Below are 24,426 nucleotides of genomic sequence, written 5' to 3'. Positions count from 1 at the left end.
CTTTTTCTTTTAATCTTTTAATATGTACAAGATTTGATGGTCATGGGATAGGTGGCAATGTCCTTTCGTGGATTGCAAACTGGCTAAAAGACAGGAAACAGAGAGTAGGATTAAATGGGCAATTTTCTCAGTGGAAGGGAGTGGACAGTGGAGTGCCTCAGGGATCTGTATTGGGACCCTTACTGTTCAATATATTTATAAATGATCTGGAAAGAAATACGACGAGTGAGATAATCAAATTTGCAGATGACACAAAATTGTTCAGAGTAGTTAAATCACAAAGCAGATTGTGATAAATTGCAGGAAGACCTTGTGAGACTGGAAAATTGGCATCCAAATGGCAGATGAAATTTAATGTGGATAAGTGCAAGGTGATGCATATAGGGAAAAATAACCCATGCTATAATTACACGATGTTGGGTTCCATATTAGGTGCTACAACCCAAGAAAGAGATCTAGGTGTCATAGTGGATAACACATTGAAATCGTCGGTTCAGTGTGCTGCGGCAGTCAAAAAAGCAAACAGAATGTTGGGAATTATTAGAAAAGGAATGATGAATAAAACGGAAAATGTCATAATGCCTCTGTATCGCTCCATGGTGAGACCGCACCTTGAATACTGTGTACAATTCTGGTCGCCACATCTCAAAAAAGATATAATTGCGATGGAGAAGGTACAGAGAAGGGCTACCAAAATGATAAGGGGAATGGAACAACTCCCCTATGAGGAAAGACTAAAGAGGTTAGGACTTTTCAGCTTGGAGAAGAGACGACTGAGGGGGGATATGATAGAGGTGTTTAAAATCATGAGAGGTCTAGAACGGGTAGATGTGAATCGGTTATTTACTCTTTCGGATAGTAGAAAGACTAGGGGACACTCCATGAAGTTAGCATGGGGCACATTTAAAACTAATCGGAGAAAGTTCTTTTTTACTCAACGCACAATTAAACTCTGGAATTTGTTGCCAGAGAATGTGGTTCGTGCAGTTAGTATAGCTGTGTTTAAAAAAAGGATTGGATAAGTTCTTGGAGGAGAAGTCCATTACCTGCTATTAAGTTCACTTAGAGAATAGCCACTGCCATTAGCAATGGTTTCATGGAATAGACTTAGTTTTTGGGTACTTGCCAGGTTCTTATGGCCTGGATTGGCCACTGTTGGAAACAGGATGCTGGGCTTGATGGACCCTTGGTCTGACCCAGTATGGCATTTTCTTATGTTCTTATGTTGATTTATTTATATTGGTTTAGGAATTTTATTGTGTTTATTTTTTTAAATATTTTATTATTTTGATGTAATTTTAACAGCTAATGTTGCGTTCAAGTGGAGTTGTGGACCCTTGGGCCGGCCAGGAGGTTGGTAAGAGTATGGCCGCTAGGCAGAGGGGGTGAAGGATGGTAGAGAACATCACCCGCGTGGTGCGGTGCCCCCCAGGAGGCGCCCGTAGGGACCGACCACGGGTTTTGGCGAGAGACGTAGCAGGTAGCTGCCAGGCAGTGGAACAAGGACTAGGAAACCAAGGACTGGAGCCCCAAGTCTGAAAGAGTCCGTGGGCAGGAGCAGGGGCTGCAAGGAGGGCTGGACCTAGGCTGGCTGGAGTACTAAAGTCCAGAGCACAGGGGCCCCGCCGGACCACTCCCGAGGGTAGACGGGAGGTCAGGAGCACACAGGAGCGGGCCTCGGGAATCAGCATCAAGACTGGCGTCCAAGGTCGAGAGGCCGGGGACAAGGCCGGAGATCAGCAGCGGAACAGAAGTCCCGGGTCAGAAGGCAAGCCGTGGTCGAGGCAGGCAGCAAGCGGGAATGTCAGGAACAAGCCAGGGTCAAGACCAAGAATCAGCAGCAGAGGTGTAGTCCGGAGTCAGTAGGCAGACCGGGGTCGAGGCAGGCAGCAAGCGGGAGTCGTCAGGAACACGCAGAAGTCAAACCAAAGATCAGCAGCGAGACGAAGGATAAACAGCAACTCAAGGCACAGGGAACTGTGTGAACCTCGTTGCAAGGCAAAGTGAGAAAGTCCGGAGTCTGCTTTTATACTTTAGCCGCAGCGTGACATCACCTCGGGGGTGGAGCAGCACTTTCGGGTGCCGGGGCTGAAGTACCCAGCCCTCGCGCACGCGGCCGTCGAGGTGGGCGGAGTCCAGAGAGGTTTTGGCGGCGTTTTCGTGAGGCAGGGCTGGAGCCATGCGGTTGGGCCCGGGCGGAGACCGGCGTCCGTCCCCGTGGCGCGGAGGAAGGCAGGAGAGCCCCAGTTCGAGTGGAGCACTGCCAGGTCCCAGCGAGGAATCCTCCGAGGGGAGTCCGGGTGTCACGCGGTCAGGCAGGCCAGGAGCAGGGGATCCTCCTCAGCGGTCCGTGGGAAGGTAAGAGGCCCCGAGCCCGACAGGGAAGGAAGCGGTGGGGACCGCAACAGCTAATGTATTTCTGTGCTTCATCTTTTATTATTGTTAGCTGTTATCTTTTTATACATTTCTGTATTTCTTATGTTTAATTATAAACTGTACACCATTGTGAAGGCTACAGCTGATATGATGGTTTAGAAAATCAATAAACTATAACTTTTTTAGCCTTTCCTGATAGGAAAGCTGTTCCATCCCTTTTATCATATTGGTTGCCCATCTCTGTACCTTCTACAGTGCAACTATATCTTTCTTGAGATGCGGTGACCAGAACTACACACAGTATTAAAGGTGTGGGCTCGCCATGGAATGATACAGAAGCATTATGACATCCACCATTTTATTTGCCATTCCCTTCCTAATAATTCCTAACGTTCTGTTTGTTTTTTTGATCACCACAGCACATTGAGCCGACGATTTCAAAGTATTATCCACTATGATGCCAAGATCTCTTTCCTGGGTGGTAACTCCTAAAGTGGAACCTAACATCATGTAACCACAGCAAGGGTTATTTTCCCTATATGCATCAACTTGCACTTGTCCACATTAAATTTCATCTGCCATTTGGACACCCAATCTTCTAGTCTTCCTGCAATTTATCACAATCCACTTGAGATTTAACTACTCTTTATAATATTGTGTCATGACACAAATGTAAGCACCACACTCATTTGCCCCTTTCCAGATCATTTATAAATATATTAAAAAGCACCGGTCCTAGTACAAATTCCTGAAGCACTCCACTCTTTACCTTTTTCCACTGTGAAAACAGACCATTTAATCCTACTCTGTTTCCTGTCTTTTAACCAGTTTGCACCCGTGACTTCTGAGTTTTCTTAGAAGCCTCTCATTAGGGACTTTGTCAACCGCCTTCTGAAAGTCCAAACACACCATACCTACCGGTTCACCTTTGTCCACATGTTTATTCATCCCTTCATAAAAATGTAGGAGATTTGTGAGGCAAGACTTCCCTTGGGTAAATCTATGCTGGCAGTGTCCCATTAAACCATGTCTATCTAAATGTTCTGTGATTTTATTCTTTTTAACATTTTCTATGATTTTTTCCAGCATTGAAGTTAGGCTAACCAGTCTATAGTTTCCCAGATCTACCCTGGTGCCCTTTTGTGAATCGTTTTTGAACGATTAAAATTATCATCAGATAATTTTTAAATCGTCCTAAATCGTCAGCGTGCACTATACAATACAAATGCCCCCAATTTATCGTCATAAATCATCCTAAATCGTTAAATAGGGCACGGGAATTATTTGGGGGAGGGCGGGAAAACTGGCACACCAAAACAACCCCTAAACCCACCCCGACCCTTTAAAACCAATTCCTTACCCTCCCCCACCCTCCCGAACCCCCCCCAAAATGTTAAATTATCTGGTGGTCCAATGGGGGTGGTCCCGGCGCGATCTCCCGCTCTTGGGCCATCGGCGCCATTTTGGCTGCCACTAATTAAAATGGCGCCGATGGCCCGATAAAAAAAAAAAAAAAACCCCACCCGACCCTTTAAATCGACCCTCCTTAGCCTCCCCCACCCTCCCGACCCCCCAAAAACCTTTTAACATTACCTGGTGGTCCAGGGGGGCCTCGGGGAACGATTTCCCGTTCCCAGGCATCAGCTGCCCCAATAGGGGCTGATGAGTAAAGATGGCCGGCGCCATCTTTAAAGATGGCGCCGGCCATCCAGTGCTCCTACCATGTGACAGGGGCTGTCCAATGGCACGGATACCCTGTCACATGGTAAGGGCAAAGGGGCATCGGCGCCATTTTTTTTTAGCGCAGCTGATGCCTGGGAACGGGAAATCGTCCCCCGAGGCCCCCCTGGACCACCAGGTAATGTTAAAAGGTTTTGGGGGGGGGTCGGGATAGTCGATTTAAAGGGTCGGGTGAGGTTTTTTTTAGCGGCGCGGGCCTCCCTAAAAAAAAAATTAGCGATGTGAATTGGAATCGGAAACGATTCCAATTCACATATCTTAACGATCAGATTCCCCCCCCCCAGCCGAACCTGATCGTTAAGACAATCTGGCACACGATTCACATCTCTACTGGCCACCCTACTGTCTTCAGGTACAATGGACAATTTTAATGATAGGTTACAAATTTGTACTAATAGGTCTGAAATTTCATTTTTGAATTCTTTCAGAACCCTGGAGTGTATACCATCTAGTCCAGGTGATTTACTACTCTTCAGTTTGTCAATCTAGCCTACTACATCTTCCAGGTTCACCATAATTTGGTTCAGATCATCTGAATCATCACCCTTTAAAACCATCTCCAGAATGGGTATCTCCCAAACATCCTCCTCAATAAACACAGAAGCAAAGAATTAATTTAGTCTTTCTGCAACGGCCTTATCTTCCCTAAGTACCCCTTTAACCCCTCGATCAGTCCTGCTTCGGATATATTTTAAAAAGTTTGTATTATGAGGTTTTGCCTCTATGGCCAACTTCTTTTCAAATTCTGTCTTTGCCTGTCTTATCAATGACTTATATTTAACTTGACAATGCTTAAGCTTTATCCTATTTAGCCTCTGATGGATCCTTCTTCCAATTTTTGAATGAAGATCTTTTGGCTAAAATAGCCTCTTTCACCTCACTTTTTAACCATGTCAGCAATCGTTTGGCCTTCCTTCCACATTTCTTAATGCATGGAATTCATCTGGATTGCACTTCTAAGATGGTATTTTTAAACAATGTCTACGCCTATTGCACATTCTTTACCTTTGTAGCTGCAACTTTCAGATTGTTTTTTTTAACTATTTTCCTCATTTTGTCAAAGTTTCCCTTTTGAAAGTTTAATGCTAGAGCCATGGATTTACTTACTGTCCCCCTTCCTGTCATTAATTCAAATTTGATCATGTTATGATCACTATTGTGAAGTGGCCCCACCACTGTTACCTCTCTCACCAGATCCTGGTCTCCACTGAAAATTAGATCTAAAATTGATCCCTCTCTTGTTGGTTCCTGAACCAATTGCTCCATAAAACTGTCATTTGTTCTTTCTAGGAACTTTATCTCTCTAGCATGTCCTAATGTTACATTTACCCAGTCAAAATTGGGGTAATTGAAATCTCCCATTATTAATACACTCCAATTTGTTTAGCTTCCCTAATTTCTTTTAGCATTTCACTGTCCATCTCATCTTTTTGGCCAGGTGGATGGTAGTATACTCCTATCCTGATACTCTTCCCCAACACACAAGGGATTTCTACCCATAAAGATTCGATTGTGCATTAACGACTAGATTTTAAAAGCCCTATGTGCGCAAATTATGGCCTTTATGCGCGTGGCTGGGCCTTGTGCGAGCTGAGCGAATGTTTAAAGAGGCCTGGCCTCTTACGTAAAGGCCTGTATGCAAATAAGTGCCCGGCCTCTTCGAAGAGGTGGACCGGGGGCATGATCTGGGTGGGGCGGGGGGGGGCCGGGACAGTGCCATTGTTGGCTGTCCCAAAGACTCATGTGCTGGCAGCTGAAGTAATTTTCAAAACAAAGAAAGAAACAAAAAAAGGTAGGGTTTAGGGGGTGGGGAGCAGATGGGAAGAAGGAGGGAGTTTAGATGTGGGGGGTAGGGAAGTTTCCTCCCGGTCCACTCCTTAATTGGAGTGGACTGGGAGGGAACTGGGGCGGCCCAAATGCATTGCAATTACAGAGACATAATTAAGTGAATCCCATGAATGGGATATGGCCATACCACGCTAAAACCTGTTGAGGAAGAATAGGGATGTCAGAAAAGGGGGAGGAGTTGTTCTCTGTCAAAAACAATATCAAAGCAACTGAAATGCAGGAGGCATGGAGAAAGGAAGAAGCACTGTAGGCAGTCTTTAAAAAAGACAATGGCACTTCCATTTACAATGCTGTGGTCAAAGGCCACCGACTCAGAAGAACTGGACAGAGATCTGGCTGAAGACATCCAAGAGGTTCTGCTCATCAGATATTTTAATCTATCAACTGAATACGGATTGAAGTATTCCTACTACAGAATATGGTAAACGTCTAGAGTATGTGTGATGCCCTTCAAGGGGCTCTGCTCAGACAAATGGTGATAGAACTCAAGAAGGGAGGAGTGATGCTGGTCCTGGCACTCACAAATGAAGACAGCATATCTAATATTTAGTGATCATCAGACAGTAAGATTGGGTATAGAGACCAAGAAGGAAAGAAGTCACATGAAAAACAAAGTCCTGGATTTCAAATATACAGATGTTGATAATATGGTTAGATACCTTGAGGAGGAGCTAGAAGGCTGGGAGAAACTACAGTGGACCAAATTAAAAGGAGCTATAATAAAAGCAACAAATCTTTACGTAAGAAAACTAAATAAATGTATGAGTTAAATGAAACAGTTATGGTTCACCAAAGAGGTGGCTGAAAAACTAAAGGAACTGAAAAAGAGAAAACTAACTGATGAAGCTGAAAGAGACAAAGAAAGAAATCAGGAGAGCAAAAGCTCAAGTTGAAGAAAGGATAACCAAAGAGACAAAGTGAGGTCTTTAAGATCATGAGAGGTCTTGAACAAGTAGATGTGAATCAGTTATTTACACTTTCGGATAATAGAAGGACTAGGGGGCATTCCATGAAGTTAGCAAGTAGCACATTTAAGACTAATCAGAGAAAATTCTTTTTCACTCAATGCACAATTAAGCTCTGGAATTTGTTGCCAGAGGATGTGGTTAGTGCAGTTAGTATAGCTGGGTTCAAAAAAGGTTTGGATAAGTTATTGGAGGAGAAGTCCATTAACTGCTATTAATCAAGTTGACTTAGGGAATAGCCACTGCTTTTAATCGCATCAGTAGCATGGAATCTTCTTGGTGTTTGGGTACTTGCCAGGTTCTCGTGGCCTGGTTTGGCCTCTGTGGGAAACAGGATGTTGGGCTTGATGGACCCTTGGTCTGACCCAGCATGGCAATTTCTTATGTTCTTATGAGGTGACAAAACATTTTTCTGATATATCAGATAAATGAGAAAGATCAATGATGGTATTGGAAGACTGAAAGGAGCCAAGGAGCAATGTTTAGAGAAAGATAAGGAAAAAGTAGAAATATTAAACAAATACTTTTGATCAGTGTTCACTAAAGAAGACCGTCAAAGAGAACTGTTGCTAGTTGATAAGTGTATGGATGGGAGTGGGGTAGATGCAACCCCATTTACAAAAGAGTGTGTTTGGGTGGAACTAGCAAAACTGAAAGTGGACAAGGCCATGGGGCCTAATAAATACATCCTAAGATACTAAGGGAGATAAGAGAGGTGCTGGGAGTCCACTGATTGCTCTGTTCAATAGATCCTTGGAGACGGGAGTGATGCCACAAGATTAGAGAAGGGGCGATTGTGGCTCCGCTTCACAAAAGTGGTATGGTAGCAAAGAGGAGGGTAGAAAATACAGGCTGGTAAGCCTTACCTCGATGGTGGAAAAAAATAACAAAGATTATGCTGAAGGAAAGGATAGTTCACTATCTATAATCCGGTGGTTTGCATCATTGTTTTACCAGAGGAAGGTCAAGACAAATGAACCTGATTGATTTTTTTGATTGGGTGACTAGAGCATTAGACAAATGATGAGCACTTTATCTAGATTTCAGAAAAGCTTTTAAAACTATCTCACATAGTCTCATGAACAAAATGAAATGGCAAGGAGTGGGTTCCAAAGTGGCGGAATAGATTCCAAAATTTGTTGATGGACAAAAGACAGCATTTAATGATAAATGGGACCCACTCTGAGGTGAGAAAAGTGATAATTGGAGTACCTCCAGGGTTAGTTCTGAGATCTGTTCAGTTCAATATCTTTGTGAGCGATATTGCAGAGGGATTAGAGGTAAGGTTTGTCTTTTTGTGGAAGACACTAAGATCTGGACACCTCTGAAGGAGTAGAGGGGCAATAGCAATTTAACAGCAAATATTTAGTGCTAAAAAGTACAAAGCCATGAATTTGTGGTGTAATAAAATCCAAAGGAATGTGATGGGGGTGGAGGGCAAAAGATTGATGCATACAGACCGAGAAAGAGATTTTGCCGTGAGAGCATCTGATGATCTGAAGATAGCAAAGCAATGTCACAAAGCGGTGGCTAAGGCTAGAGGGATGCTCGGCTACATAGAGAGAGGCATAAACAGCAGGAAAAAAAGAGGTGGTAATGCCCCCTGTACATGTCTTTTGTGAGGCCTCACCTGGAATAATGTGTTTAGTTCTGGAGACTGTATCTCAAAAAGGATAGAGATAGAATGGAAATGGTCCAGGGAAAGGCAATCAAAATGGTGTGTCTGCATCGAAAGACTTATGAGATGAGACTGGATGACCTAAAAATGTCTGCATCTGGAAGACAGGAGATATGTTACAGAGTTTTAAATATCTATAAAAATGAAGGTGTGGAACCAGGGGTTATGATCTGAAACTCCAAAAGGGTAGACTCAGGAACAATATCAGGAATTATTTCTTTATGGAAAGGATGGTGGATGCACAGAATGCCCTGGAAAAAATGGTGAAGAAAAGAACAGTAATGGAATTAAAAGGTCTTGTGATAAATAGAAAGAATCCCTAATGGCTAGAAGATGGAAATGAAAAAAAGAGTAAACTTTGTAACTTTAGGTGCAAAATTTCTATATGGGCATAACCTGCATGGAGCGGCAGTTGCTACCCTTAACAGAAAGAATGGACAGACTGGAGGAACCATTCTGTCTTTGTCGGCCATCATATACTGTGTTACTATATTACTATGATGTATTGCTGCTTGGTACGGCAGGAGAGGGATTGCTGGAGTTGCTGTAGCACACAGAGCTGTGCCGCAGAAACAATCCCAATGGATTAGATGCACTATCAATGATGTATCAAGAGATATATACCTTAAGACTCAATTCTACAAGATATCACCTCCTTTCTCAATATTTTTTTAATTTTTCTTGTATATATTTTATTTTATTAATCTCCTACGTGAATGTATGCTTACTTTTTACACTATTATTAAATGACATACAAGTGACAAGCACAAGAAAAATATTTTTTGAAAACATTTTTTAGGAAAGAGAAGGAAGGTTTCAAACAATTTTCTATATCACTACATCCAGTAGTGTATTTAATATAATCATTAACCAACCTCCTCCTGCCTGGTATTTCTTTATCTCTATATTGTAGCGTGTGTTAAACCTTTTTAATTTTATTAAAAGGAAAAAATCTTTTAATGTGAAAAAACTCTTTAAAAATCTTCGCTGTTATTCATCCATATCTATGCGTCAGTTTTACGACTGTAACAATTATCACCTAGACCATTAATCACTATGAAAATGCCAAAGTCATAGATTGTTAAGCTGTTATCACCAACTGAATTACATAGAAAAACTTTCCCGATTTATCAGAATATCTCTGTTTTCCCAAATGTCTCTGTTTTCCCAACAAGGCCTTGTTTCAGATCATGAGATCCTTCATCAGGGGATTTTCATGTACTTCCAGTTCATCAAAATCATTCAGCGTTTCACGGAGCTGTCTATTGTGTTTTCACGGTCGCCATGTTGTGTTTGTAGCCCATATTGCTGACTGCTTATATATTATCCTCTTGCTCCCAAATATCACCAATCCTAGTCCACTTAAATTCAACGTCATCTCGTCCATTTAAAGGACCACGCCCCAGTCGAGTTACTCATTGAGTGACTGAGTTTGAAGCATGAAAATCCAATAGGCTTCTCTACAGTTCAACAAATCAATGCGATTGCCACCACGTATTGATGATTTAACCTGATCAAGAATGGTCCATTTTATTTGGGTAAAAGTGTGCCGATGCTGTACACCATGAGGCAGATTTTCAAAGGGTTATGCGCGTAACCCCCGAAAAGCTGCCCCAAGCTGCCCCTGCGTGTGCCCGCTCGGCGGTGTGCGCAATTCCCGGGATGCGCATATGTCCCGGGGCTTCGAAAAAGGGGCATTCTGGGGGCGGAGGTGGGGCGCTGGCCCGGGGGCATTCCGGGGGCAGGACCGAGGCCTCCAGAACAGCCGCTGTGCTGGGGGATGGCGCGCCGGCAGCCAGCCGGCGCGTGCAAGTTACGCCTGCCCGTAGAGAGGCTTAACTTTCCGGATAAAGGTAAGGAGGGAGTTTTAGATAGGGCTGGGGGGTGGGTTAGATAGGGGAATGGAGGGGAAGGTGCGGGGGGCGGAGGGAACGGAGGAAGGCTGCGCAGCTCGGCGCACGCAAGTTGCACAATTGTGCACCCCCTTGCAGGCGCCGACCCAAATAAAATGGACCATTCTTGATCAAGTTAAATAATTAATACATGGTGACAATCGCATTGATTTGTTGAACCATAGAGAAGCCTATTGGATTTTCTCGCTTCAAACTCAGTCATCTAGCGGGCTCATTGAGGAACTCGACTGGGACGCGGTCCTTTAAATGGACGAGATGACGTTGAATTTAAGTGGACTAGGATTGGTGATATTTGGGAGCAAGAGGATAATATATAAGCAGTCAGCAATATGGGCTACAAACACAACATGGCGACCATGAAAACACGATAGACAGCTCCGTGAAACGCTGAATGATTTTGATGAACTGGAAGTACATGAAAATCCCCTGATGAAGGATCTCACGATCTGAAACAAGGCCTTGTTGGGAAAACAGAGACAGTCGGGAAAACAGAGATATTCAGATAAATCGGGAAAGTTTTGCTATGTAATTCAGTTGGTGCTAACAGTTAACAGTTAACAATCTATGACTTTGGCGTTTTCATAGTGATTAACGGTCTGGGTGATAATTGTTGCAGTCATAAAACCGACGCATAGATATGGATGAATAACAGCGAAGATCTTTAAAGAGTTTTTTCACATTAAAATATTTTTTCCTTTTTAATAAAAATAAAAAAGTTTCACACACGCTACAATATAGAGATAAAGAAATACCAGGCAGGAGGAGGCTGGTTAATGATTATATTAAATACACTATTGGATGTAGTGATATAGAAAAATTGTATGAAACCTTCCTTCTCTTTCCTAACAAATCTTTTCAAAAAATATTTTTCTTGTGCTTGTCACTTGTATGTCATTTAATAATAGCGTAAAAAGTAAGCATACATTCACGTGGCAGAAACAATCCCAGCACAAAAAATGAAGCACAGCTCTTATGCTATGTCAAGGGAAACAATATAGATATGTCAACAAACCCCCATGCTAGGATATGCTTCTCTTTCATCAAAAAAGTTTTGTGGGACCATCAATTATAAAGGTAGCAGGAATTTGTTACCCAAAACTCTATGATGTCATTTCAGATCCCTGTTTTTTTAATGTTCTAGTGCAATGCAGTAGCATGCAAAAAAGTGTTTCTAAAAGTCAATGTTTCTAATTTCTATTTCAAAGGGCAAAGAATTACTTAACTTAATCAGTAACAACACCATCATCTCCTTGGTGAAACCCCAGACATGGAGCCGTGTTTCAATGTATATCTGTTGCAAGGGGAGACTTGAATTCCATTTTTTTTTTACAACATCTTAGATGTGTATTTGATGTTACTTACCCCCATTAGGACGATGAATAAATGGTCCACAAGGTATCTGAAAAGACAACCTGTTTTTAATGGAAGGAAACCAGATGTGATGTAATTAAAACACAACTTTATGTAATGGAAATTTCAGAAACAAAAAAGCAAAGCTATATAGTAAAGAGTTAGATCAGAGACTACCACTCTAACTGGTCATTAAGGCCTGATGGGCTAACAGTACTCAAAATAGAAATCCACTGTTGCTCCCTTAAATTCAAAGTCTATTGAAGATCTCCTCGTGCAGATGTCCAGACTTGCTCTAAAATCACCCAATGTAAATTCTGGAAAGAATGATGATGTTTTTCACAGTGGGAGCCCACTGGAGTACTTCTTACTAAATTGTTGTGTTGACTGCCATGTTTCTGTAATCGGATCCTAATAGGTCATTTTCTCCATCCAATGTACAGTAATTAACAGGGACATTGAATCTAATAAATTACCCCTGCAGTGTTATAATCTGTATGACTTTCATCACTGTCTGCATTGTAGAGTGGACACCTGCAAAGTTGTAGCACACATGCAACATTTTCCATCCGCTTAATGCCCAACTGTATATTCTCTCCCTCTCTGTTCTAATGTTGGCAGTGCTGATCTCACTAAAATATCTTTCAAATTGTGGCCTCTGGTGTATGCAATCCTCAAATGTTCTTGAAATCCTGTATTGAATAAGGGAACATGCCAGTGTCAACAGGCCATTTTCAGTTTGCCCAGGTAAAGGATAGGACTTCCTAACCCCCTAGTTAATTTCTCCCTTTTACCTTTTTAGCCCAAACCCCTTAAAACCTTGCTAACTATTTATTTTATTTATTTATCATTTTTATATACTGACATTTGATCTCAATTGAGATATCACACCGGTTTACATGCAGGTACTGTAGGTATTTTTCTATCCCCAGAGGGTTTACAATCTAAGTGTGTACCTGAGGCAATGGAGGGTAAAGTGACTTGCCCAAGGTCACAAGGAGTGACAGCAGGACTTGAACCCTGGTCTCCTGGTTCATAGTCCACTGCTCTAACCATTAGGCTATTCCTCCTCCCCTACTAGCCTTGTTTTTTTGTTTCATTACTTATATGCCATTCATAGCAGAAATAAAGTTATGCAGTAGGGAACCCCAGCGTGCGCTTGTGCAAGTAAATACTTATGTGCACATTTCATGTTAAATGCCCGGACCCCACATGTCCCACCCATGATCCACCCCTTTTTTGCATTTCCCATTTGTGCGCATACTCAGGTGCTTCTTAAAATCCACATGGCACATGCCGCCCGAAATACTCACGTATTTCCCGACTTTGGCATGCATAGGGCTTTTAAAATTTGCCTTAAGGTATTTAATTTACAAGAAATTTGGAAAGCAGGAGCAGGGTTGGAAAAATCTTTCTGAATAGATACATCATCTTTCTGAACATTTTACTTGCATAACATGTTTGAGACTTTGGAAAATGCTGCAAAGTTTCATAACTTACATTTCATAAGAACATAAGAAATTGCCATGCTGGGTCAGATCAAGGGTCCATCAAGCCCAGCATCCTGTTTCCAACAGAGGCCAAACCAAGCCACAAGAACCCAGCAATTACCCAAACACTAAGAAGACCCCATGCTACTGATGCAATTAATAGCAGTGGCTATTCCCTAAGTAAAATTGATTAATAGCCGTTAATGGACTTCTCCTCCAAGAACTTATCCAAACCTTTTTTGAACCCAGCTACACTAACTGCACTAACCACATCCTCTGGCAACAAATTCCAGAGCTTTATTGTGCGTTTAGTGAAAAATAATTTTCTCCGATTAGTCTTAAATGTGCTACTTGCTAACTTCATGGAATGCCCCCTAGTCCTTCTATTATTCTAAAGTTTAAATAACTGAGTCATATCTATTCATTCAAGACCTCTCATGATCTTAAAGACCTCTATCATATCCCCTCTCAGCCGTCTCTTCTCCATGCTGAACAGCCCTAACCTCTTCAGCCTTTTCTCATAGAGGAGCTGTTCCATCCCCTTTATCATTTTGGTTGCCCTTCTCTGTACCTTCTCCATCGCAACTATATCTTTTTTTAGATGCGGCGACCAGAATTGTACACAGTATTCAAGGTGCGGTCTCACCATGGAGCGATACAGAGGCATTATGACATTTTCCGTTCTATTAACCATTCCCTTCCTAATAATTCTTAACATTCTATTTGCTTTTTTGACTGCTGCAGCACACTGAGCCGATGATTTTAAAGTATTATCCACTATGATGCCTAGATCTTTTTCCTGGGTGGTAGCTCCTAATATGGAACCTAACATCATGTAACTACAGCAAGGGTTATTTTTCCCTATATGCAACACCTTGCACTTGTCCACATTAAAATTCATCTGCCATTTGGATGCCCAATCTTCCAGTCTTGCAAGGTCCTCCTGTAATGTATTACAGTCTGCTTGTGATTTAACTACTCTGAATAATTTTGTATCATCCGCAAATTTGATAACCTCACTCATCGTATTCCTTTCCAGATCATTTATATATATATGTTGAAAAGTACCGGTCCAAGTACAGATCCCTGAGGCACTTCACTGTTTACCCTTTTCCACTGAGAAAACTGACCATTTAATCCTACTCTCTGTTTCCTGTCTTTTAACCATTAACTTCCCAAAGATTACTTCTGTTTCTGCCCTGGATGTATTGAAAGGATATCTGCTAGAGATATTAAAAGTTCAACCTGAATCTATTTCCCTGGCCTCATAGGTATATATTATCTCCCACTTTAAGAAAAGGAAGAAGGAAAAGCAAAAGGTGCAGGTCTCTGTTATCATTTGATAGTTTGGATTTAGTGATCCTGGAGAAGTTGGGTGAGGATTTAGCAACACCACCTACCCTTGTAGGGGCAGTTTTCAAACTAACTGCATTGTGACCAATTCTCTGTCTCCATCTGCTGGAGGGGAGGCAAAACCAGGAGTCTGGATTGATTTGGGTACGTACAGGGAACTGCAGAGATTTCCACCTTTTTTTTAAATCTGCGGATAGATTTTCTGACCAAAACTAGTTACAGAGTTTTGAAAATCCAAATGCATGTAAAAGTACACTTTCTGGAACATCGTGTGTACTTTTACTGAAGCAAAATGTGGATAATTTTCAGTTAAGTGGATTACACATTTTTCATGTGTAATTTCATGGAAATCCGTTTGAAAATTGCCCTCTGTAAGAGTTTAATTTCTACAAATATTTTATTTTTCTCTATACTCTTTATTTTAATAATATTGTTTCTTTTCACTTTTCCACAGGGGCTGCAGGGTTTTAAAGGTGATCAAGGCCTAATTGGAGAGAAAGGAGATGAGGTAAGACTGTGTGTGTATGTGAAATTGAGAACAGATGCAACCGATGGGGCTAGTAGCATGTGAAATGTTCTGTTTACCAGGTTGCTGGTGTTGATCAAGAACGGATGATTGGCAAGTGAAAAATCACTTCACAAATGCCTTGTGCCATGTAGCCAAGAAGAGAACCCACCAACTTTAGCAATTCAGTCTTCCTGCAAGTATGTTGATACCAGAGGAAGGAAGAGAGGGCAGCATGAGTTCCAGAGAATCGTAACTCAGAGAAGAGAAGCAGCAGTACAGCAATTCTGCCTCTCCTACCTCCACTTGTGGCTTGGAGATTTGAGAACTGAGGCATGGTTGTTGAGGATTATGAATTTGGTGGTAGGAAAAAAAGCAATGCAGGAGGAAATGTTGAAAATAGATGGAGAAAGTAGTTAGAATTATTTTTGAAACTTTGCAATGCTTCATATTAAATTTAATCTGTACTGTAGTGAGGAGAAGAAAGGTCTTTGGACTAGTGAGCTGATCCAGATCAGGAGCCTTCCAGAACTCGCTAAATGATCTTTTACTCATTGTTATATATATATATTTGTGGTGTATAATTGCAAAAGTGTCTGCCTTGGTTACAATGCAACAATTGTGGAGCTTATTTCCCAAGGCCTATCATTTGGAGAATCAAAGGCTGTGCAATTAAAATGGAGCTGATTCATCTTCTAAGGGAAGAATTGTCCAGGATTCAATTAACTTCCCCTTTCTTGAACTATCCAGTATCTCTTGCCCATCTCCCACAGAGCTTACAGACACCCAGGAAAGAAAAATGGTTTACAGCAGGCTCTGGTAGAACAAGACATGTGACAAATAGACACCCACCTTTTCCAACTTTTCAGCATCCTGTGCATCAACCTCCACTCCCCCAGAAATGTCGGACGTCCAGGATTCAAAAACCCAGGAGCAAGTGGATAAAAGTGGGCTCTGGCAGAATAAAGTCTATGATGAAGAGACACCCACTCTCCCCGCTGTTACCCTTACAAAATGCTTTTTCTGCATTGGAGAATGAAGAAACCTCAGCATTAGATTTTGAAGTGATTTCTAAATGTGAAGTTACCCAATGCACCCAGAAGCCCTTCAACAGTATCAAATGTCAAAAAAGAAAGCTGCTTCTGCTGGGAGACTCGATCATCAGAGGAACCAATTTGGGAGCACATTTTGATGGCAACACAACAGTTAAATGCCTTCCAGGATCCTCAGCTAGTAGAAATACAAACCAGTTAGTCCAAGTCATTGAAGTAAGAACTTTGATATCATCCATCTGGGGGTCAATGACCTTGATAGAAATGGCTGCCAAGATTTCCAAAATCTAGGAAAGATGATAAAGCACACTGCAAAGACAATTGTCTTTTTGGAAGTACTACCTGTTCATGGAAAGGGAAAAGAGAAGTCTTGCCATATAGATAATTTCAATTCCTGGCTCAAAACCTGGTGTATAGAAAGTGGTTGTGGAAACATTGGAGACTAGGGTCATGTATGGAGCAATAAAAAGCTTTATGGAAAGGATGGCCTTCATTTGTCTCTAGCAGGAAGGAGGATGCTAAGTGAGAAATTCAGATCTTATATTATCAGACATTTAAACTAAATAATGGGGGTGGCAGGAAATGGCCAATGAAATTAACATGACATCCCCAAGCAATACAGAAAGTGGGAGGAGAAAATAACAAAATCAATCAACTCGAGAAGACAATATAGTTCCTCCAGTCTCTAGGCTTTCTGGTCAACTTTGAAAGATCAGACCTGGTCCCACCTCTAAGAATTCAGGAAAAAGTTTTTCTCCCTGTTGAAAGAATTGCATTGCTGATGGGCCTGGTAAGGTCTTTTCTTCACCAGCATTGAGCTAGGTCTTCTCAGACATGTGGCAGATGCAGTACATGTGCTTCCTCTGATTCATCTGCACATGCAAGGCCTTCACTGGGGCTTCTGAAGCCAATGAGATCATCCCTATTTGCCATTATCTTACTAAATCTCGTTGATTCCTGGAATGAGAGTAGCTTTCAGTGGTGGTTGAATATAGAAGTTCTAAAGGTGGATCTATCATTGTATGTTTCATCAAGTGACTGTCCACTGACACTTCCACCAAGGGGTGAGGGGAGCAGACTGGTGGGGTGTATAATCTAAGTATTGTGGTCCCCAGCAGCAAATCCTTTGCAAATGAATTACCTGGAGCTGAAAACTAACTGCAGGACATCTTAATGCCCATCTCTATAGCATATTGGTGGACCACCTCAGCAGTGTTACATCCATATGAGTGGTTCCTAGATCAGGGATTGCAAACAACTTGTTTAGGCAAAACAGTGATTGACCTGTTCACCTTAGAAGGAGAAAGATTGAGTTCTGCTCCATGAATCCAAGCAGCTGACACTTTTGTGCTAGACTGTAGCTTTAGTCTGCTCTATTTGTAACCACCAATTCATCTAATTGTCAAGACAGTTCAGAAGATCCTTCGGGTCAAGGCAAGGATAATCTGCATAGCACCAGCCTGGCTATAACAAGGGTTATACTCATAGGGGTAGATTTTAAAAAGGTGCGCGCGCTACCCAGCGCACGCCCATGTACACCTGATTTTATATCTTGCACGCGCAAGTTATAAAATCAGGGGTCAGTGCACGCAAGGGGGTGCACAATTGTGCACTTTGCGCATGCCGAGCCACGCTGCCTTCCCCCGTTCCCTCCTTGGCTCCTCTGAAATTGGAGCAGCCTGGAATTGAACTTCCCAGACTCCTAACCTGACCTTCTCACCCCTTCCCCTAACCTTTCCCCTCCCCCAGCCCTACTCTAACCCCCCACCCCCGACCTTTGTCTTACCTTTTGCGCCTGCCTCTGGGCAGTCGCAAGTTGCGCACGCTGGCAGGCTGCCGGCACACAATCCTCCGACACAGTGACAATGGTTGCTCTGTCGGAGGCCTCTGGCCCCACCCCCGCTCCTTTTGTAAAGCCCTGGGACTTACACGCGTCCCAGGGCTTTACGTGCATCGCCGGGCCTTTTTAAAATAGGCCCAGCGTGTGTAGACCCAGTTACACGCGTAACACGCCACCTTCGCACCAGGTAGGCATGTTACCAGCCGATCCTCACGCCCACCAGCCACCCAGCTATCTACATTCCTAATAATCGAATCACCAACTATGACGGCCGACCTAACCCTTCCCTCCTGGGCAGTAGGCCTTGGGGAGATATCCTCAGTGCGAAAGGACAATGCATCACCTAGAGAGCAGGTCCTTGCTACAGGATCCTTTCCTGCTACACCTGGTTGGTGCTCTCCCATCATGAGACCTTCTTCCTCCAAGGCAGCACCAGGGCTTCCAGTCTGAAGTTGGGACTTGACTACTATGCCCCTGAAGGTCTCATCTATATACCTCTCTGTCTGCCTCAGCTCCTCCAGGTCTGCCACTCTAGCCTCCAGAGATCGGACTCATTCTCTGAGAGCCAGGAGCTCTTTGCATCGCATGCACATGTACAACTTCTCACCGGTGGGTAAAAAATCATACACGTGACACTCGATGCAAAAGACTGGGAAGCCCCCCTCTTGCTGCTAGACTGCTGCCTTCATCTCAATTTTGATCAGTTCCTAGTTAAGTTTTAGGTTGCTATGGGAGTAGGAATGTGTCTAACTTCCTTTAAATGTATTACTGAATTCACTATGGGGCAGATTTTAAGAGCCCTGCTCGCCTAAATCCACCCAAATCCGGGCGGATTTAGGCGAGTAGGGCCCTGCGCGCCGGTGAGCCTATTTTACATAGGCCTACCGGCGCGCGCAGAGCCCCAGGACTCGCGTAAGTCCCGGGGTTTACGGAGGGGGGCGTGTCGGGGGCGTGTCGGGGGGCGGGACCGAGCGCAGTGCCGTTTTGGGGGCGGGTCCGGGGGCGTGGTTACGGCCCGGGGCGGTCCGGGGGCGTGGCCGCGCCCTCCGGACCCGCCCCCAGGTCGCGTCCCGGCGCGCTAGCGGCCCACTGGCGCACGGGGATTTACGCCTCCCTCCGGGAGGCGTAAATCCCCCGACAAAGGTAAGGATGGGGTTTAGACAGGGCCGGGCGGGTGGGTTAGGTAGGGGAAGGGAGGAGAAGGTGAGGGGAGGGCAAAAAGAAAGTTCCCTCCGAGGCCGCTCCGATTTCGGAGCAGCCTCGGAGGGAACGGAGGTAGGCTGCGTGGCTCGGCGCGCGCCGGCTATACGGAATCGATAGCCTTGCGCGCGCCGATCCCGGATTTTAGCGGATACGCGCAGCTCCGTGCGTATCTACTAAGATCCAGCGTACTTTTGCTTGCGCCTGATGCGCCAGCAAAGTAGGCCAAATCGCGCGGTTTGAAAATCTACCCTATGTGTCTGGTAGTGGCCTACCGGGGTCTGATCGAATTCTCAATAAAGTTTTTGTTGATGTTTTGTTTTTTTTTGGTTTTGTTTTTTTTTGTGAAAGTGGCACCTGCCTAAAAATTAAGGGATGGGGTAGGGGGGGGGGGGGGGGGGGGTGGGAGGGTTGGGAAATACAGTCTAACTTCAGTTAGTCAGCCTGAGTGACTCACTGCTCCCTTGATTAACAAATGTTGGTCCCTATTCAAACCCAATCACACTACCTCAACACCTTTCCAAGGTGAGTAACTGAGCTGAACTATTCAACTTTTTTACTTTGGTATATACTGCTCCTAGCTTATTTCTAGCTTCTGGCTACTTTTTTTTTTTTGGGGGGGGGGGGGTTTGTGGTTTTTTTTTTTTTTCAATACAAGCACTCAGTTAGTATTAAATACAAACACTCAGCTCTTTAAAAGTCTGGAGAACACTCAGTTCTGCAGACTTTTAAAAATAAACACACTACCTACTGCTACCTTATTGACTGACTAAAAATACAAACAGTCTAACTTGTTATTCGCTGCCTGCCTTCTGCTACCTTATTGACTGACTAAAAATACAAACAGTCTAACTTGTTTATTCACTGCCTTTCTGACTATTAAAGGCACAAACACTCTAAATAATATTCCCAAATAGTTAACTTTGCCCCAATACTTTTAAAAAAGTCAATGTCCCAAGCAAAAACTTACTGATTCCTTTCAGCCACCAGCAAGGTGATCCTCTCCTCTGTGTTTCCACTGGAATGTCTCAGTGACCTATTAGCCAAGAAGGAGCCTAAGCAAAATGCCTCCGCAGCATTCCCAGTCCTGGCTGACTCTGGGAATGGAGGACCTGACTGGGAATTCAAATGCAGGTCTGCATATTACAGTGCAGAGAACTGTCACTGAGCCACTGGGCTGGGCTTAGCTATAAGAATTCTTAAGGAACCATCCACAAAATTACAGGGGGTAATTTTCAAAGCTATTTTTGTGCATAAAACCTGATTTATTGCGTGTAAATGGGTACTACAAGATCAGCCAGGGCTGTGCATTTAAAGTCATGCATGTACTTTTACATGAACTGAGCAGAGGTGTTCCAGTGGGACAGAGAGAGAGGAATAATAGGGACAGTTGACACTTACGTGCATATGTTTTGATTTTAAATGTGTGCACTTAAGCGCATGCGCACAAGTTACATGCTCCAAAGCAGAAGTCTGACTTTACTTGAATTAATCTCTGTGCATACTCAATCACTTACCCACAACTTTTCAAGCAAATTTATGCACATAATTTCATTTTGAACTCTTCAGTTTTAACCACTATATGGGCTATTTGAAAATTACCCTCAAAATGTAAAGGTTTACAACCAAGTACTTTCATTTTTAATAATTTAGAATATTTAGAGGTTTATATTGAAGTAGTGTGGGTGAGCAAGAAATTATCCGAGTAAGCGTACAGCTAAATATATACTTGGTTAAAATTATCCAGGTAACTTTAAGATGGTGATTTTCCTAGACCAGATTTAAGCAGCTAAATTTATTTCGAAGTAGTGCTAAATATTGGTGCTGCCTGGATAAATTTAGGCCATGCCCCTACCATAGGCACACCCTACCTCTTCTTTCCAACTAAATTGTACCTAGGCAAAAAGTTACCCAAGTAAAATTTTGGCAGTTTGATGGGGGGCAAATTTAAATCTGAATGTTTGCCAAGAAACTTCAGTTATCTTGGCAAGCGCTCTTTTTCAATTTCTATCTTTTATTTTTCAGTTTTATTTAGAGGGCACGCACACTTAAAATATATTTTACTTCTCGTGATATACACTGCGTATGTATTTTCTTAAGGTCACCTTGGACTTTGACTAATGTAACTCCTTAAGTTTTTATCAAAATATGAGTACTATATATAGGGCCAGATTTTTAAAAAATACGCGAGCGCGTACTTTTGTTCGCGCACCAGGCGCGAACAAAATTACGCTGGATTTTATAAGATACGCGCGTAGCTTATAAAATCCGGGGTCAGCGTGCGCAAGGGGGTGCACATTTGTGCAACCTGCGCGCGCCGAGCCCAGGGCGAGCTGCATGTTCCCTCCGAGGCCGCTCCGATTTCGGAGCGGCCTCGGAGGGAACTTTTCTTCCCTCCCCCCACCTTCCCCCACCTTCCCCTACCTAACCCCCTCCCCCGGCCCTTTCTAAACCCCCCCCTTAACTTTGCGCGCATTGCCGGCAGCCCCGCTCCGTCCTCCGGTCCTGGGGGCTGGTCCGGAGGCCTCGACCATGCCCCTGGGCTGGCGCCACGCCCCCGGGCCCGCCCCCGAAACGCCGGGGCACGCCCCCGAAACGCTGCGTCATTTCGGGAATGCCCCCGGACACACCCCCTCCCTCCCCTTTTCGAAAGCCCCGGGACTTTCGCGTGTCCTGGGGCTTTACGCTCGCCGGCGGCCTATGCAAAATAGGTGTGCCAGCGTGCGAGGGCCCTGCGCGCGTAAATCCAGAAGGATTTACGCGCGTGGGCCTTTTAAAATCCGCCCCATACTGTTTATAAAGATGTATCTCTATATTGTCATGATATTCTAAAGAGTTTGTTGGATTAACTTTATAAATTAACCAGACAAACCCTAGGTTTAAATCTCACACCCTGTCAAGCAGCTAAATTTTAATCTGATAAATCAGAAATGAATTCTGAATAGGGATTGGTCTCTTCACTGACAGGTATTAGTGAATGGACCCATCACTGCGTGAGTATATTGAATAAATTAATACTAAGTGCTGGTAGCTGTCAGAGTTATCAGCACTTATTATTTGGCAGAGCAGAGCAGGTAGCCGCCTTTCCTGTTCCCATTCTGCTTTTGAAATAGTTTTGGAGGTTCAGGAATGGGGATAAGGGAGTGGGAATTTTTGGTAAATTTTTTAGCGATACAGGTTGGGGTAGTGATCAGCACTACTTACTGCAGGACAATTTTAAATTATATTGGAGAAGCAGGAGCGTGGTCTGGCTTGACCATTTTACCAGGTTTACATATATCAGAAGAGGAGTCCACTTGTTCATGAAACATTTTTTAATTATATTGGGGGTGGGTGGAGTTCAGCCCTTAGGTTTTTTTTAAGAATATTCAGTAAGCTGGTGAGCAACAAAGATACCCATATAAGTTTATCCTGGTAAATTAAGCTGAATATATCAGCAGCATTTTTACCCAGATAAGTGCTACTGAATATGCTGCTGAAGTTAGCTGGGTCACTTTATCTGGATAACTTTTTTGCTTGCTGCGCTTATTGAATATTGACCTATGTGTGTATAGTAAAAAAAAAAAAAAAAAAAAGCTGAGGGGGTGGGTGGGGGACTCAAGTAGCAATGAAAAGAAATAATTTACCTTGAGATGAACCAGGAGCAGTAAGCTGAAAGTTCCCAGATTTAACAGCAATGGAGAAATTGAGTTGTGGCGCTTGTCTCACAGTAGGTAGCATGTTGATCACCTCCAGGAGCTTTACTTGGTCTTTTTCAAACACTGTCTTGTGCTTCTGCTTTAGGGATTCTTGGGGGCTCCTGGACCACTTGGTGAGAAAGGCGAGAAAGGAGAGAAGGTGAGTAGTACTTGTGAAAGTTTCGGTAGGAAGTCTCTGAGACGATGAGGATGAAATAGAGACTTTGTGGTTACTAAGCAGGTTTTAGAGGTATCAAGCTTTGATAAGAACATAAGAACATAAGAAAATGCCATACTGGGTCAGACCAAGGGTCCATCAAGCCCAGCATCCTGTTTCCAACAGTGGCCAATCCAGGCCATAAGAACCTGGCAAGTACCCAAAAACTAAGTCTATTCCATGTTACCATTGCTAATGGCAGTGGCTATTCTCTAAGTGAACTTAATAGCAGGTAATGGACTTCTCCTCCAAGAACTTATCCAATCCTTTTTTAAACACAGCTATACTAACTGCACTAACCACATTCTCTGGCAACAAATTCCAGAGTTTGATCTTTGATTGTAATCCCTGTTCAAGTCTGCCTGTTGCACACTCACTTGGAGACTTACTTTTCTCCCAGGCATGTCCTTAAAGTATTTGCCTTGGCACAAGGAACATCCAGAAGATTTTTTTGTGCTTTGTGTGTGATCATTTCCTGGACAGTGCTATCAAAATTCACTGACATTTCCCTGGATTCTTTAAATTGTGATGCCTTTTTTTAATTGGAGCAAAATGTGAATCCTTCCTTCTTTAGATGACAGAGACTATTTGGTCGTGAAAACTCTTGTACATCATCTTTGACTAACACTTATATTACATACTCTACCAAGAATGTAGATTGTGAACTCTTCACTATTGTAATAAGAATTTAATTTTAATCTGATCATAATCCATTTTTAGACTAGTTTGGTAAAAGAGAACTATCAAATGTTTATAGATAAATATGTAACATTTCCATTTGTCAGGTGTCACCTTCAGCAGCTTCAGTCCTAGAACCAGGATTCATTCTAGTGGATGTCAGCAAAGCTGTAAGGGGAGATTTGCGTTCAACAAAAAAAAATAGGAGCCCACATCAAAGGAAGTTTATTCCAAAACAGAGAGAGATAATTTATTAAAAGTCCAAAAAGTAAAGTCCAAGGAAATAGCAGGTAGATAATAGAACAGTCCAGGAAATCACAAGAAAAATCCTATCAGTCTTTACACAGGTCAAGACATTCTGGAAATACTCATAGTTCTTTCACTTGGCTAACTAAACCCAAGGTCTTTGGACAAAGCCCTCTTTTCAGCTTCTTCTAAAGGTCTTCTGTTCTCCTCTAGACCCACACAGGAACACAGTTCCACTTTTTTCTTCTTCATCCTTTTGTGACTGTAGGCTTCCCCAGGCAGGATGGTGCCCCCTTAG

General features: G+C 43.1%; 1 protein-coding gene across 1 annotated transcript in view; it reads left to right on the top strand.

Annotated features, from left to right (window-relative positions):
• LOC115097568 (collagen alpha-1(XI) chain-like) overlaps nucleotides 1–24,426 on the top strand; it is a 319,380-nt gene extending 294,954 nt beyond the window's left edge. The window contains exons 13-15 of the mRNA XM_029613505.1: nucleotides 15,168–15,221; nucleotides 23,094–23,147; nucleotides 24,397–24,426. Coding sequence (XP_029469365.1) covers nucleotides 15,168–15,221; nucleotides 23,094–23,147; nucleotides 24,397–24,426 — 138 coding nt within the window. The remainder of the gene's footprint in view (nucleotides 1–15,167; nucleotides 15,222–23,093; nucleotides 23,148–24,396) is intronic.

The sequence above is a fragment of the Rhinatrema bivittatum genome, chromosome 8, assembly GCF_901001135.1.
Source record: "Rhinatrema bivittatum chromosome 8, aRhiBiv1.1, whole genome shotgun sequence".
Lineage (NCBI taxonomy): Eukaryota > Metazoa > Chordata > Amphibia > Gymnophiona > Rhinatrematidae > Rhinatrema > Rhinatrema bivittatum.
Note: the sequence above shows the minus strand (reverse complement) of the source record. Positions and strands in the feature narration are given on the sequence as shown.